The sequence below is a fragment of the Salminus brasiliensis genome, chromosome 14 (genome assembly GCF_030463535.1).
Source record: "Salminus brasiliensis chromosome 14, fSalBra1.hap2, whole genome shotgun sequence".
Classification (NCBI taxonomy): Eukaryota; Metazoa; Chordata; class Actinopteri; order Characiformes; family Bryconidae; genus Salminus; species Salminus brasiliensis.
Window position 1 is genome coordinate 34,236,845 of NC_132891.1, and position 15,612 is coordinate 34,252,456.

At 46.3% G+C, this 15,612-nt stretch overlaps 1 protein-coding gene across 4 annotated transcripts in view; it reads right to left on the reverse strand.

The window, feature by feature from the left end:
• dlgap4a (discs, large (Drosophila) homolog-associated protein 4a) overlaps nt 1-15,612 on the reverse strand; it is a 131,703-nt gene that overhangs the window by 29,110 nt on the left and 86,981 nt on the right. For 2 of the 4 annotated variants that reach the window (XM_072696911.1, XM_072696908.1), the window contains exons 2-6: nt 11,145-11,524; nt 9,198-9,458; nt 7,927-8,553; nt 7,127-7,371; nt 186-336 (exon numbers count right to left, since the gene is read on the reverse strand). In XM_072696911.1, coding sequence (XP_072553012.1) covers nt 186-336; nt 7,127-7,371; nt 7,927-8,553; nt 9,198-9,458; nt 11,145-11,453 — 1,593 coding nt within the window. In that variant the 5' untranslated portion in view covers nt 11,454-11,524. Of the gene's footprint in view, nt 1-185; nt 337-7,126; nt 7,372-7,926; nt 8,554-9,197; nt 9,459-11,144; nt 11,525-12,490; nt 12,588-15,612 lie in introns of those variants that run through there. The other 2 variants (XM_072696909.1, XM_072696910.1) reach the window with 2 other exon arrangements.

The window sequence follows — 15,612 nt, forward strand, 5'->3', positions numbered from 1 at the left end:
CTTTAATCTTCACTTATTTTCTCAAATTCTACATAATAATTTCACAGAAGTGCCGTAACCATGTTTTGAGAAACTAGGGCGAGGCCAATGAACCATGGACAGATCAGGCAAGGCATGGATGGACGTTGGATGAAGATGAAGGGGGTGTGGAGAAAGAGAGAGTCGAGTCGAGGGCGAAAGCTGACCTGACAGATGCCGGCGCTTCTGCCCAGAGTGGAGCAGCCCTGAGCTAGCCTCCCTTCCGGCTCCCAGTGCTGGAGGTCGCTCTGACCCACCAGACAGTCCAGGTTATCCAGGCTGCGGTTGGTGGACATCTCGCGCAGAGACGGTAAGCAGCTGGGAAAGGGGATAGAGGAAGGTGGTAAAAGCACAGAGAAAGAGTTTTAGGGACTCCTCAGACCACGCTGGTGCTACAAGGCTAATCTAAAGTTACCTGAGCTAGTTAACGCCCATGTGGGGCCTCGGGTTCTACATTGGCCCCACATATGGATGCCCACCAGAATCAGTGATGGGACCAGGAGGGGTTAAGCATGGGCCCCATCTGGATTGTCCACTGCATGGAGGGCCTAGATGGGATCCATGTGAGATTGAGGTGGGCTGTAACGATGGGGCCCATTTGGGAAGCCCAGCTGGGTCCCAATAAACACCTATGTACAAACCCACTCAGCCCACGTCCCACTCAGTGTGAGCCCCTGGGTTGACACACTGCTGTCCATAAAAACTTACGTTAGCTGTTAGCTACATTAGCCTCGTAGCTCCAGTGCTTAACATAACACACAGCGATTAGCCATAACATTTGTACCATTAGGTGCCTTGAAACACACTGATTACCTTCATCTACAGTGGCCTGAACGGCAAGTGAACAGTCAAGACAAGAACCAGACTGTGACTGTTCTAGACGTCTGGGTCAGAACATCTCCAAAACATCATGCAGGTCTTGTGGGGTGTTCAGAACCTACAAAAAGTGGTCAGTGGCTCAGTGATCCATGGAGGCCCCACCTCACAACATCTAAAGGTGTCCGGATACCACAGCAGGACACCTTCAGCGGTCTTGTAGAGTCTATGCCGAACAGTCAGATCTGTTGTGGTGGCACATGTGGGACCTTCTCAGTATTAGGCAGCAGGTAGTACTAATGTTATGGCTGATCGGTGTACCTATTTTAGCGAGAGGTGGGCGTAAGAACTGAGCCACAGCACAGAGGAGCAGGTTCAAACTGGGTTTCAGTCACTGCAGGTGTTTCCTCCGCCCTCCCGTGTGGTGGCGAGTGAGGGGTTAATGTCAGTGTATCAGTGGGGAAGTGAGGAGGTTAGTGGACCAGACTAGGAGACTGGACACTTCTCAGGGTTCGAGACAACAGATGGAAGCTTCTGAAGAAAGCTGGCTTGTTGGTTGGTTCGCAAGGTGAGAGCTTAAGGGTGTATGGGTAAGCTGGATGTTAGGAAACACTGACTGTTAAAACACGTTATGACTTACATTTACACTATTATTTAAATTGATTTAATAAATCAAGCAATTAAATGCGTTATAAACCCTCTGTTTTGTCCACTGAGCGAGGAACAGCTAAAAAACCCCAAAAAACAGCTAATAGTTAGCTATTACCTCAGAAACACTTTAGCTCCTTAGCTAACTGAGGCTGCCCAGTTAGCTAACTAACCTTTACTTAAACTACTATCTTAGCTATTTCCTCAGAAACAATTTAGCTCCTAAGCTAACTGAGGCTGCCATGTTAGCTAGCTAACTAACCTTTACTTACCTATTAGAGCTACCTTAACTATTACCTCATAAACATTTTAGCTACTGAGCAGCCTCAGTTAGCTAATTAGCCTTTACTAAAACTATCAGAAACACTTTAGCTACCTAGCTAAACGAGACTGTTCTCTAGCTAGGTAGCTAGCTAAAGTGTTTCTGAGGCTGCCTAGTTAGCTAACTAGCTAATCTTTACTTAAACTATTACCTCTGAAACACTTTAGCTACCTTGCAAAATGAGGTTGCTCGCTAGCTAAAGTGTTTCTGAGGTAATAATTAAGTAAAGGTTTGTTAGCATTTCAGTGTTTCTGAAACAGTAATGCTAATTAACCTTTACTTAACTATTACCTCAGAAACTAGACTGTTTTCTAGCTAGAAAGCTAGTGTTCCTGAGGTAATCTGTGTGTTTTTGCTGTCTGACAAGCTAATGTGAGCTAATGTAGATAACCTAGATAAGCTAATTTACCACAGCATTACCATGTACTGTTTCCTTTAGCTAGCTAGCTAACAATAAGCTGGATCTTCTTCTGCCAAAACTGAGATTCTGCGTAGTCCAGGACTTGGTTCTTAGCTACATTCTTTAATAGAACTAAGTAGTAATGAAAGCTCATACTTTTATTACCTCAGAAAAACTTTAACTACTCAGCTAACCGAGACTGTTCTCTAGCTAAAGTGTTTCTGAGGTAAAATTTAAATAAAGGTTCGTTAGCATTTAAGTGTTTCTGAAACAGCAATGCTGACTAACCTTTACTTAACTATTACATCGGAAACACTTTAGCTACCTAGCTAGAAAACAGAAAAAAGTCTCGGTTAGCTAGTTGGCTGAATTGTTACTGAGATAATAGTTCAATAAACATTTGTTAGCATTGCTCTTTCAGAAACACTGAAATGCTAACAAACCTATGAAACCTGTGAAACAGCAATGCTAACTAACATTTATTTAACTATTCCCTCAGAAACACTTTAGCTACCTAGCTAACTGTGGCTCCTTAGTTAGCTGACTAGCTTACCTTTACTTAAACTATTACCTCAGAAACACTTTAGCTACCTAGCTAACCGAGACTGTTCTCTAGCTAGGTAGCTAAAGTGTTTCTGAGGTAATGGTTAAGTAAAGGTTAGTTAGCATTTCAGGGTTTCTGAAACAGCAATGCTAACTAACATTTATTTAACTATTACCTCAGAAACAATTTAGCTACCTAGCTAACTGTGGCTCCTTAGTTAGCTAACTAGCTAACCTTTACTTAAACTATCACCTCAGAAACACTTTAGCTACCTAGCTAACCGAGACTGTTCTCTAGCTAGGTAGCTAAAGTGTTTCTGAGGTAATGGTTAAGTAAAGGTTAGTTAGTATTTCAGGGTTTCTGAAACAGCAATGCTAACTAACATTTATTTAACTATTACCTCAGAAACAATTTAGCTACCTAGCTAACTGTGGCTCCTTAGTTAGCTAACTAGCTAACCTTTACTTAAACTATCACCTCAGAAACACTTTAGCTACCTAGCTAACTGTGGCTCCTTAGTTAGCTAACTAGCTAACCTTTACTTAAACTATCACCTCAGAAACAATTTAGCTACCTAGCTAACTGTGGCTCCTTAGTTAGCTAACTAGCTAACCTTTACTTAAACTATCACCTCAGAAACACTTTAGCTACCTAGCTAACTGAGACTACCTAGCTAACCGTTCTCTAGCTAGAAAGCTAAAGTGTTTCTGAGCTCATACTTCATCATTTAGCATCATGCGAGCTGAATGTCTGCGCTATTACTGTGCATAAAATATATGATAGTTTACCTTTTTAAATGAAATTATAAATGCTAATTTATCTCAGTCATTTTTTCAGATGCACTACTACTATTATTTTCATAAGAAACTCTGATATCAACGTAGCATAGCTAACAATAGAAGCAGCAGCAGAATTATGGCTAGTGGCCACCTTGAAGCCTGAATTGAAGCCACCGTCACTTGTTATCTACGTTATCTACGTTAGCCTTGTGGCTTTACTAAAGACTGAAAAGGGGAGTTAGATGAGGGAGTGAGCGAGGGAGTGAGTAAGCATCGTGGAAATTAGGACGGAGCCATGGCCTCGACAGCGAGCGATTGGTGGTTAGGTGGAGACTGCAGCTCAGGTGGACTGGTTGGTGCTCAGGTGGACAGAGGAGGGTGGTGGGGGGGGCGGTGGTTCAGGTAGGGTTCTGGGTTTCTGTGGCACTGACCTTCCGAGGTGCTGCATGGAGCCGGCATTCTCCAGAGGAGCCCAAACCACCCCAAAGTGCTCCCGCATAAATGGGCAGGTGTGGTGTCTGTCAGCGTTGACAGAGGGGGAGGTGGAACGTTATAGAAGACAGAAGAACATGGAGAACTGCACTGACAGAGATATACTGTATATACAAGTACCGGACTTTGGAGCTGACCGTGCTCCCTGCTACTGCTATGTGTCCCATCTTGGCTCAGGAAAAGATCTGACCTGTGTCTTCACAGCTCTCAAAACAGCAGATCGGGGTCCACTTAGGGCAGAAATTAGACTTTTTGGAATTTGGGCAAGAAGCCGGTTTCATTAGGCTGCGTTCACACTGCAGGGCAAATCAGACCAAATCCAATTCGTATGGTCTTATGGCCTTGTCCCAAATCAGATTGCTTTGTTGGTTGTTCACATTATCTTCTCAATGCGGCTCTATCTCTATATACTCATTTAGAAAATGCCATATTTACTGTTCACACTGTTCATAAAGAAAGAGATCTGAGCCACTTCTGAGCCACTTCTGAGCCGCTTTTCCTGGGAATTGGGAACCTACGTTTCTGGAAATCCAATTTCAATCCAATTTGAAACCATTGGGCTTGACTAGGCCTTAGGTTAACCCCTTACCACTCCAAGGCCTATTACACACTAAGGTGTATTACTCAGAATCTACAGGGCCCACTGGCGGGCCATAGGCTTTTTCAGGGGTTAAGGTAAGGGTTAAATATGTGCCTTTTTTGCAGAACATCGATCCTGCTCAAATCGCCGGATATGGCGGAAAATCGGACTTGAGCTGCTCTAATAAATTGCATTATCATGGACAAGAAATGGCTGGGCCACGGTTTCCTAGACTGGCTGCACTGCCCCTGATCTGCTATCCACCGGAGGCTTGTTTACCACGCTGTATCCCTGCGTAAATTGTCATTCACTGAAATTTGGCTTGGTTTCACTGTTCTGCTCCCTGCTCTTCACGCTGCTTTCTTCATTTCAGCCGCATCCCTCTCCATTTTCCAGTCAATTCCAATCTGCTCAAGCGTGCTTGCTCGTGTGGTAGATATTCATAACGTCATTGTCGCAAAGCAATAACAAGGTGATGCCTCGCTTGCTGACATGTGAGGCCATTTCACAGAGCCATTGGATAAGGTGTAAGAGGTCCAGCGGGATAAACTACACCAAATCTCCATCAAAGCTCCAAGAGCAAGATCCAGCATTCCAACCCAGCAGACCTCAAAATGCCGCCGTCCTCAAACCATCGTGCTGAAGTCATCATTCATAAGAACCTGCCTTCCCAGGCAAGATCTCAGCGATTGTGGAATCAGTGATGTGTGGAATTGAGTAGCAAATATTCTCAAGCAAGCACAGCTCCTCAAATCCATCTGCAGTCCCATGCCCAGGGATAAGGCACTCGGTATGCCCAGCTGGTGCCCTCTGCTGGTCCCAGGAGGCACTTGCTCAAGCAGAAGCCTTGGTAAGTCTAACTCGCAGGTAAGTGCTTGCTTCAGTGTTAAAATAACAGCCTTAAACAGCCTTAAGAACTAAGACTTAGGGTAATTTTCCCAAAAGGGGCCTTTTTTAAGCATATTTGAAGGAATGCTTTGCTTTTGAAGATGTTTTTCGGATGTGTTTTATGTCGCTAATCAAGTCCAAGGAGAACCCCACAGAGTGCAGCTAACTGGAACTCAGGAGAGCACCAAACAGATGCAGCACCAGCGTTCATAAATAATCTCAGAGCAGATCCAGCTTCGGGAAACAGAGCTTATCAACAGGCGTAATAACACACCGCTATAGAACCTGTAGGAGATCAGCCTTTCATATATGTAGTCTTGTTTTATACAGTTCTGTGCAAACTGAGCTGCTGATCTGGGCAGCAAGTGTTTAAGTATATACTGATATTAGAATAAATACTACTAATAATAACACTCCTACAGAAAGTGGTGGAGGTTCTCCATCACTTTGTTCATCATTAGAACATCTCTAAAGTTCTCCTCTTTCATGGAGTCTAGTATTATTTAGAGTTCTCCTCAGATCAACACCTAGTTTGGTGGTAAATCAGGGCTTAATGATGGTAAATCAGGTGAGCTGCTGCTGCTGCTGCTGCTGCTGATGATGATGATGGAGTTGAACACATCCTCCACGCTGTGCTGGCGTCCAGGAGAAACCTGGAGGAACCAAGCTCTGTTTTTCAGAGTAGATCTCACTACTTTCTTCAGAATGAGAAGCTCTTGCTCCTTTTTACTGGATTTTTATGTTCACCTGCATCTGTTCTAATATTTTTTAACTGAGAGACATGCCATTAAATAATCGGATTGGGTCCTAAAGCCTCTGCTCAGTGCTGTAAATATACTAATACCACAAAGAGAAAAGCTGGCGAGGCAAATGAGGACATGTGCTAGTCTAGAAGCTAACACAAGCCAGCGCTAGCCTTTTACCATCTTGTCTCCATCGTCCACTCCCTCGAAAACAAACTGGACTACCTCAAATGAATCAAACTGGAGCTAAACTCACATCAGAAGTGAAAGCAGGGACTTATTATTTTACCGATAAGACTCAAGACAAAGGCAAACCTGGGGAGGCAAGTGAGGGCAAGGCTAAAAGCTACCCGGTCACAATTTCTTCAGCCTGCTAACAGCACATCGCACTGAGAGGACACAACGAGAGGACAGCAGCACCATCCAGTAAGACTCATGTATAATTACAGTGTTTTTGTTACAGTGTTAAAACTGTGCTATAATATGTGGGTTATGTGAAAAGCTGTGGTGCCCTAAACCAGGGTGGTAACAGGGTCCAATAACAGGGTGGTAAAAAGGCTTGTTATACAACATCTGAGCATTTTTCACCCCAACCAAGGTCACACCCTCACTATTTATACATCAAGCAACTTATTTACACACTCAATAAATGAATAATATGGCACCTTTCATGTCTCTGCTATCCTATTAACTCAATATTATTGATTATTGTGATCGTGCTGCTGTCTTTGCCATGGATCCAGCAGATGGGTCTTCAGAACAGTGGAGAAACGTGAAATTTGATTCACGTAAACCAAACATTTTAACGGCTACGTCAAACTGGTGTTATTACTGGTGTCATAACAGCAGCCAGAGGCCGGTCTAACGTGTTCATGGGAACCGGCAGCCTCACTTACTTGCGTGGCAGTGGGGGTGGTTGCTGCTCGCTGATGGAATGCTGAGTGGCCTTCAGGTAGCTCTGGCGGCGGGCCGCGGTCTTGGGCGAGGGTTTTGGCGAGGGGGGGCTCTCTGATCCCTCACTGTCCTCCATGTCCCCCATGGCCTTAACGTAGCTGCCGCTCCGCATCCTCCTGCAAGGGATTTCCCCCGGTCCTCCGCCGCCCCCGCGACCCAGCGTCCCGCTCCAGTCCCCCAGAGGCACCTGCGGAAGCACCGCATTCCAGTAATGCAGTGGTCAGTGCCTACCAAAAGGGCTCCAAGGAAGGAACCACCTGTGAACCTGAGACAGGGTCATGGGTACCTAAGGCTCATTAATGCTCATGGAGCCCCCACCCACCGCACAACTAACACTGCTAACGTTAGTCTTGGTGCCAGATACCTCAGCAGGATGACTTTAGAGGTCTAGTGGAGTCCACTATGACTCAAATGGTCAGATCTGTTGTGGCAGCACAGGGGGAACCTATTCAGTATTCTCCAGGCAGGTGGTGTTAATGTTATGGGGTTAACACGTAACAATGGGGTTCTCAAGGGTTCTATATGGAAAGAACCATTGGAATAAACAGCTTAAATGGTTCTTCATATACCAGGAAAACCTCTTGAAGGCGGTTCTTTAAAGAACTCAAAACAAAGGTTCTGTAGAGTATGTTGGGTTCCACTACCATTACGAGTCAAGAACCTCTTTTACGTTCTACACAGACGTAACGTCTTTTGCGTTACCCGAATGCGATAATTATGATATAAAGGTTTTTGGCATTACCTGTAGGAAGTTGCAGGCCAGCTCTTGGTGGCAGGACTTGGTCTTCAGCAGCGTCCGGTTGACAGTGGCCGTGCCCTTCTGCAGAACCTGTCTGGCCTGAGTGAGCGTTAGGGTCGACCACGAGCCTCGCTTGACCAATGCAGTGTCCATCACCTGGCCAGAAACCGGGGGCACAACGGCACCGACTGACAGCGTCGCTGCAACCTGGGGCTTTAGGTCCCCGCTGCTCTTGGAGGACTTGAGCGAGTGTGTTGCGATGGTGTTGTAGCCCTGTAGCGTGTGGTGCCTGGGCGCCGCCTGGCTGTCGGACACGGCCCGGCCCAGCGTCATCATAGTCAGGGGGTTTCGGTAGGCCACTGCCACTGGGCCAGATGGCGGCGGGCTCGTGGCTTCGTCCTCCAGTGCGTCGTCCGAGCTCCAGAAGCCTGACAAGTTGGGCCGCGGCCGTCGCTTGGTTCCCTCAGTCTTGGCGCGGTCTTTGCTCTTGCTGCGACGGGTCGTCTTGGTGCCATCAGTGCCCTGACCGCCGGCGCCCTTTGCGGCCGAGCCCTCCAGGGACTGGGACTTAGCGAACAGCTTCTGCACAGAGTGCACCAGGTTGCGGATGCGGCTGGGGCTCTCGCTGCGCTGCACAGTAAAGCAGGCATAGCATAGTTAGTTAGAGAGGGTGTCTAGCAGCTTGAACCTCTATAGATAGATGGCAGCTATACTCCAGCAGAGGGCAGTGTAGAACCCACAGAAAAGCTAAAGTATTGGGACACCTTATTATTCATAGTTTTTTCCAAAAATCGTTTCTTCTATTATCGTCATTGACCAGTGTGGTCAGGCTGGTCATGCTGATTGAAAAGCTTAGATATGCTGGTCAACCTCCTTGGCAACTAGCCTGGCACCACATTACTGGTTGACCAGCTTGGTCATACTGGTAAGGCTGTTGAAGCAACTTGGTCGCGCTGGTCATACTGGTCAACCTCCTTGGTCATACTGGTCAAGGCTTTGAACCAGCCTGGTCATGCTAGTCATACTGGTCAACCACCTTGGTGCTGGGCTAACTGCTTGACTAGTCTGGTCAGGCTGTGTACACGGGTAGACCAGCTAAACCACCAAACTCAAACCTAAACTCTATGACGGTCATGAGCTTAACCGGTCAACCTGCCTGACCGGCGTTAGCAGGAAAGTACATTATAGCCAGCCTGCTAGCTATTGTTAGCTAACAATGGCTGGTTAGCCATGGTCACAGTTTCTTACAGAGATTCGACTCAATGCTTGCTTACAGCATGTTTGGTGCTGCGGCTGCGACGGTGAAACTGCAGGGTACTGAAGCCGTCTCGCTGCAGGGGCAGGTGCCGCTCCAGCTGGTCCAGCAGGCTGGCCGGGAGCCGGTTCATCTTAGCCGCCGCCGCCGAGGATATAGTCGCCGTCCCACTGCTGATCATAGGGGGCGCGGTGAGGCCCAGGCCCAGGCTCATCCCCATCGACATGGAGCTCGTGAGAGTGCCGGCGCGGCTGCCCGTCTGAGCCACGCAGCCCTGCTGCTGAGACCACGACAAAAGGGGGGAACAAATTTAGACCCGCTGCACTAAGCATTACCCTCTGTTTTAGAATCTCCTGACCCAGTCCTCTGGGGAACAACAGCCAGTTCACCTTTTTATTCTCCTCCAGCTTCTGCTCCACCTGAGCCAGGTAATGAAGGGCAGATTACCCGGGCAGTCCCACAGGGCTGGGTCTGGAACCAGTGCTGTGTTCAAAGTTCAGGAGACTAGCACTGGGCAACAGTCATGTCGGACTATATTATGACCAACCTTAGTTTGGAATAAACTCGGCCCAGTATATCAGCTCCATCGACCATATAGGAGCACTGTGTAGCTCTACAATTACACACTGTAGACCATCGGCTTCTCTGCAGACCCTCTGAGCCTCTTTTCACTTTTCGTTGAATGTCAAATACTTTTCTTAATAAATGCATTTGCCATTGTCATGCATAAACCTTAAAAATGGCAAATTTAGAGAAGAATAAAACCCCTTTTTAAGCCAAAAAATATATATATAATTTTGGAGCGTTTCTATTGGTCTGTTTCTCTCTAAAATTATGCCAAGGACAACTGTCAGATGCAAATTATGTAGGATAAATAAATAAACAAATAAATAAACAGTATGTGTGTATATATGTATATATATATATATATATATATATATATATATATATATACACACAATTTTTCACCCATTTTCTCTCCAATTGGGAAGCCAACCAGTACGTTTTTCCCCCATAATGTGCATCTGACTGCTTGGCCTGGGTGGGGAAGCTGGAGAAGGTCAGCTGTTTCTTGTGTATGTATATATATATATATATATATATATATATATATATATATTTCATGTAAAATGTCACCTGAGATTATTCATTGAAAGGAGCTGTTTATCATGTGTAGCCATGAGGGAGTGCCTTGGTGGGTGAGGGCCCAAAACAATCCAACTCAGACCCACCTCTTCCGAGAGTACTTGGACGATTAGAGTACTATGGTCACCTTATTGTCGTGTGTTTAGTAATGTCTAAAGCTTAGAGGTATCCTTTGAGTTATTAGTCTATTCTAACTAGCTGAGGTTTTTCTTGGGTAAATAGCAAAGCACTTTGTAAGTCGCTCTGGATAAGAGCGTCTGCTAAATGCCGTAAATGTAAATGTAAACTTAGGGTTACCAAAAGGCAGGAGCCGGCATGGCCTACATTTTTGTTGTTGTTATTATTATTATTATTATTATTATTTATTTATTTATTTTTTTAAATTGCCAAATAACCCACCCATTCACAGCTCCCCCCAGCACTATAAAATTCCCCCAACACTAGGAGGGTAAGGACCCAATACACATCTCCTCCAGTACATGTGAAACTTTTTTGCTCGGGTTTAAAGAAAAAATAAAACCAAGAAGAAAATCTGCACTGCATTTCACTACTGGTGTAGGAGGGTCTCGGTAGGTTTGGATGTGATTGGATGGGCTGGATAGGGTATTTCATCCCCTGATTGAAAAACTGGCCACTTAACGTTCATCTGTACTTCAGTCTTAGAAGATTAGAGCCCTGGATTCTTTCACTCATCACTTCAGAATCAACCACAGCTGTTAGGGGGCCCCCTGGTGGCTATGGGACCCTAAGCATAGGGCCTGCAGATCTGGTCAATCATCCAAGACAAGTCATATCATGCATACTCCTACAAGAGTCGTACCTGTGCGTACTCGCTCTGCTCGACCTGGGTGGGGAACTGGAAGCTGGGGAAGGTGCTGCTGGTGGTCAGCTGGTTGTTGAGCGGCACCAAGCAGTCTGGCTGCAAAGCCATTGGGCTGACAGGGACGGGGCTGGTCGGTGCAAAGTGGTGCATGTGGGGGTCCAGAGTGCCATAGTGGTTGATGGTGGGGCTGAGCAGGTATGTGGCATGGGGGTCCGGGGTCAGGGGGCATATTGGTTCCTGGGGACCCGCCGCGGGCCCACAGGAGTCCGACAAGTGGCGGCTTCGGTTGGCCCCTAGGCTTTTCATTGTTGCTGTGTAGGGACCCGCCTAGAACATGCTTCCAGCTCAAGTGAGTCTAGAGCCCCGGAGGCCGCCCCCTAGAGGAGAGACAGAGTAAAATGGGCGTTAATAAAACGTAATAAATTATAATAATAGTAACTTCTAGCACCTGTTAGCATGGTGTAATCTGTGTGAAGATTCACAGTGTGCTATGCTAACGGATAGCTATAGCCATAGTCCAGGCATATCAGCATATACAGTCACAACATCATCAACACAGTCCAGCACAGCTGCTACACACCAGCTTTTAATACAGAAACCCTGCAATTCTCTTCCAAGAAGTCAGCCAGGCTGTGCTAATGCATGCTAGCAACGTTAGACGAGCCCAGTCACCAGGCCATGGTAACGCTGCGATGTTATGCTAGTGATGTTGGACAAGCCCGGCTGTCGGGCCACGTTTACGCCGCAGTAGCAATACTGGACGAGGCCCGTAGCCGACTCAAGCATGCTAAACCTAATTTGGCTACAGTGCACTAACGTGTACATGTCGCTACGCTAACGATCAGTGGGCTTGAAGAGTGCTAATTGGAGCAGCTGTTTGCAGCCATTTTCTGTACTGGAGCCAATCAGTGGATCCCTACACCCTTTTGAAGAGTTCGATGGCCCCAAGTACAGCTAGCAAACCTAGCTGAGAAAACCGAGCCCAGCCGAATAGCGGCCACATGGAAAGGACGCCAGTATGGTCACACAACCGTTCGGCCCTGCAGTGGAAACGAAGCCAACATGTTCAAATGCACTGGTTGAAGATGGGCCTGAACTAATTAAGCCAATTTAACGAACCCAAAAGCCCAACAGGCACGCGTCTGGACTCTGGGACTGATCAAGATGTTCACCAATATCGCGATAATGATCAACAAGCGATATATCGTGCAGCCTCAGTTCAGCCTTAGTGGATCTCATGGAGATCTCAGGTTTGGAAAACTGGGGAAAGCACAAACATATCAAGGCTCTTGACGGATAGCAGGAACAAGCTCAACCTTTCAACCTTTATGCATCATACTTACATCACATCCTCCCCAAAGAGCCTTCACCCTCAGCGTAGCATCGCAGCATCACAGCATCGCAGCATCGCAGCCTTCCTGAATGTCATTGACAGCTTGCATCAGCGAGGTTCACAACCTTGCTTCCTCCTTCCCTCCGTCTTTCGGCACCCATTGAGCTAGCTGTAATTCATTAACCTCCCCCCATCAGAACGAGCGAGGGAGGGACATTTATCTCCGAGCCTGAATTGCCCCTGAATTACCGCCGATGCTGACGGAGTCTTCTGAACCCGTCCCCAGCTGCGATCGCGGCCCCATTCACAAAATCAGCGGCATTCTCTCTCAGCCCCCTCCGCTCCAGTCACAAAGAGCCTCTATTAGCATGCTGAACACAGCTAGCGCACCCCCCCAAACCCCCACCCCCCACTCCACTCCACACACACTTACACACACACACCCTCGCTCCGCCACGGCTGCTGCCGCAGCACCTCAATGGGGCTGGAGCGCTACGGCTCCACAATCCGGATGACTCACAGGAGCGTCGGAGAGGGCTGAGAGCCTTGTTAACATTCAGCCAGCAGCTGCCTAACCTCCAGATCAATCCCCCAACACTGTGCTCAGCGGCTGACATCAACTGCTCCGCCCGACTGCCGGCTGCCTGTTGCTGCCCCGTTCACGCCGCGTGTCAAAGCCTCATGTCCTGAGGGCACCTGAGGAAAACAGCCAGATAGATGCCATGTCATTGTGACCTTGATGGACCTCATTTGGAGATTATCTCACAACGTCCAGGATTCGGGTCGCGCCCGAAACAGCTCTTGACCAAAGCCCTCGGACACTTTTGCCCCCCTTAAGGATATACTACAGATGGGAGAGCTGAGATATCACAGGAACATCATGGAGGAGCTTTGGTGCTCATACTATGAGAATAATGTGGTCATATGCGTCTCTGATCGCCTGTCTCTCAGCACCCCTGTACTTTGTGCTGGCCGCTTACGATCAGATCACTCAGGATGAACGCCAGGGCCTGCTTGCACGAGGCTTTCCGAAGCCTATAAGTATTTACGTATGAAGAACTCATCAGCACTGGATGAAGGACTGATCAGCAGGGAGCTGATCTGGATTCCACTGCTGGCTCTGGCACCAGCACAGCCCCATCATTACCGTCCACACACATTACCAGACACACAGTACCCCACAGGAATAAACCACAGATGGAGGAACAGTGCAGTTCGGTTTCGTTGAAATAAGGGGAACGTCTCTAAGAGAGCATCAAGACATCCTAACATCCTATAGATGCAGATAATCAACGTCATTCACTTAAAATCACCCGTCAGTGGCTTTAATGTTGTTAAAAGTAGAAGATCTGTGAGGTACTTTTGAAGGTTCCTCAATTTGAAACTGTGGAGAAGGTAATTAATGTGCTTTGAGGAACCTCTAGGAAAAGATTTTTAGAAATAAAAGGTTTCTTAAAGCACCTTAAGAGGTTTCCCTGCAGTTTGAATCTCTGGAGAACCTTCTTAATGTGCTTTAAGGGACCCTCAAGAGAAGCTTTTTAGATTTAAAGGGTCTGAAACTGTGGAAAAACCTCTTAAGGTGCTGTGAGGAAGCTTCAAGATTAAGTTTTTAGAAGAAAAAGGTTCCTTGAAGGTTCAACAAAGTTTAGTACTTTAGAGAATCCTCTTAAGGTGATTTAAGGAACCCTCAAGAGCTTTGAAATCATGGAGAAACCTCTTATTGTGTTTTAAGGAACCTCCAGGAAAAGGTTTTTATGAGAAAGATGTTCTTTAAAGGTTAATCAAAGCACTTTTAGAGGTTTCTCCACTCTTTGAAACTGTGGAGAACCTTCTTAAGGGTGCTTTAAGGAACCCTCAAGAAAAGATCTTTAGAAAACAAAGGTTCCTTGAAGGTTCATCAAAGTTTGAAACTGTCGAGAACCCTCTTAATGTGCTTTAAGGAACCCCCCTTTGATTCCTCAAAGCACCTTAAGAGGTTTGAAACTGTGGAGGAACCTCTTAAGGTGCTTTGAGGAACCTTCTAGATTTTTAGAAGATAAGGTTTAAGAAGACAAGGTTCATTAAAGAACCTTTAGAGGTTTCACCACAGTTTCAAACAGGTGCTTTGAGGAACCTTCAATAAAAAGTTTTTAGAAGAAAAAGGTTCCCTGAAGGTTCAATCAAAGTTTAAAACTGTATAGAACCCTCTTAATGTGCTTTAAGGAACCCCCAAGAAAGGATTTTTAGAACATGAAGGTTCTTTGAAGATTCTTCAAAGCACCTTAAGAGGTTTTGCCACTCTTTGAAACTGTGGAAAAACCTCTTTAGGTGCTTTGAGGAACCTTTAATATTAATAAACCATTAAGAAAATGGTTCCTTGAAGGTTCATCAAAGTTTAAAACTGTAGAGAACCCTCTTGATGTGCTTTGAGGAACCTCCAGGAAAAGTTTGTTTAGAAGAGAAAGGTTCCTTGAAGGCTCATAAAAACACTTTAAGAGATTTCTGAAGAACCTCCAAACATTCCTCAAGGACTTTCTAAGTTTACCAGTGTACACTGCCCACCCTTACACGTTAGCCTTTGCAGCTCCAGCCCAAAACTAATGAAGTAAACTTCAGACAGCAGACATGTCTTGGCTGACTGACAGCATTTGAGGTTGAGCGGTGAAATGAGCAAGTTTGATTTGATCCTCATTCTGAGGACCTGGCAGCTTCATTACCATGCACTGAGGATCATGATCTTACCCAGCGTGTCTGAAATTCTTAAAGAGACTTGCCGGAAAGCAGGGAATTTCCGAAGTGTTCACTTGCAGCTCACACTTACTGCAGCTCAATCAACTTCTAAAAGCCCCGGCTGGATCCAGAAGAACACTTATCCAGAAGAATCCACGTATTTAACCTTTGTTTTGAACCGAAAACAGCAGCGCAAATTAACACCAGTGACTCTCGTGCAAGCAGCTTGTCTCTAATCACTTGTAATCATGCAAATGATTTTGGAATGGGGATTAAAACATCGTTAGCAAACTGCCAACTGCATCTGGGTGGGGGTTCTGCGAGAACCCCGCTTTAGAAACCTGCAGTAGACTTTGATCTTCGTGGAGACCACCTACGGTAAACCTACATGCCACGTGCAATGCACAAGCATAAGGTTCTACT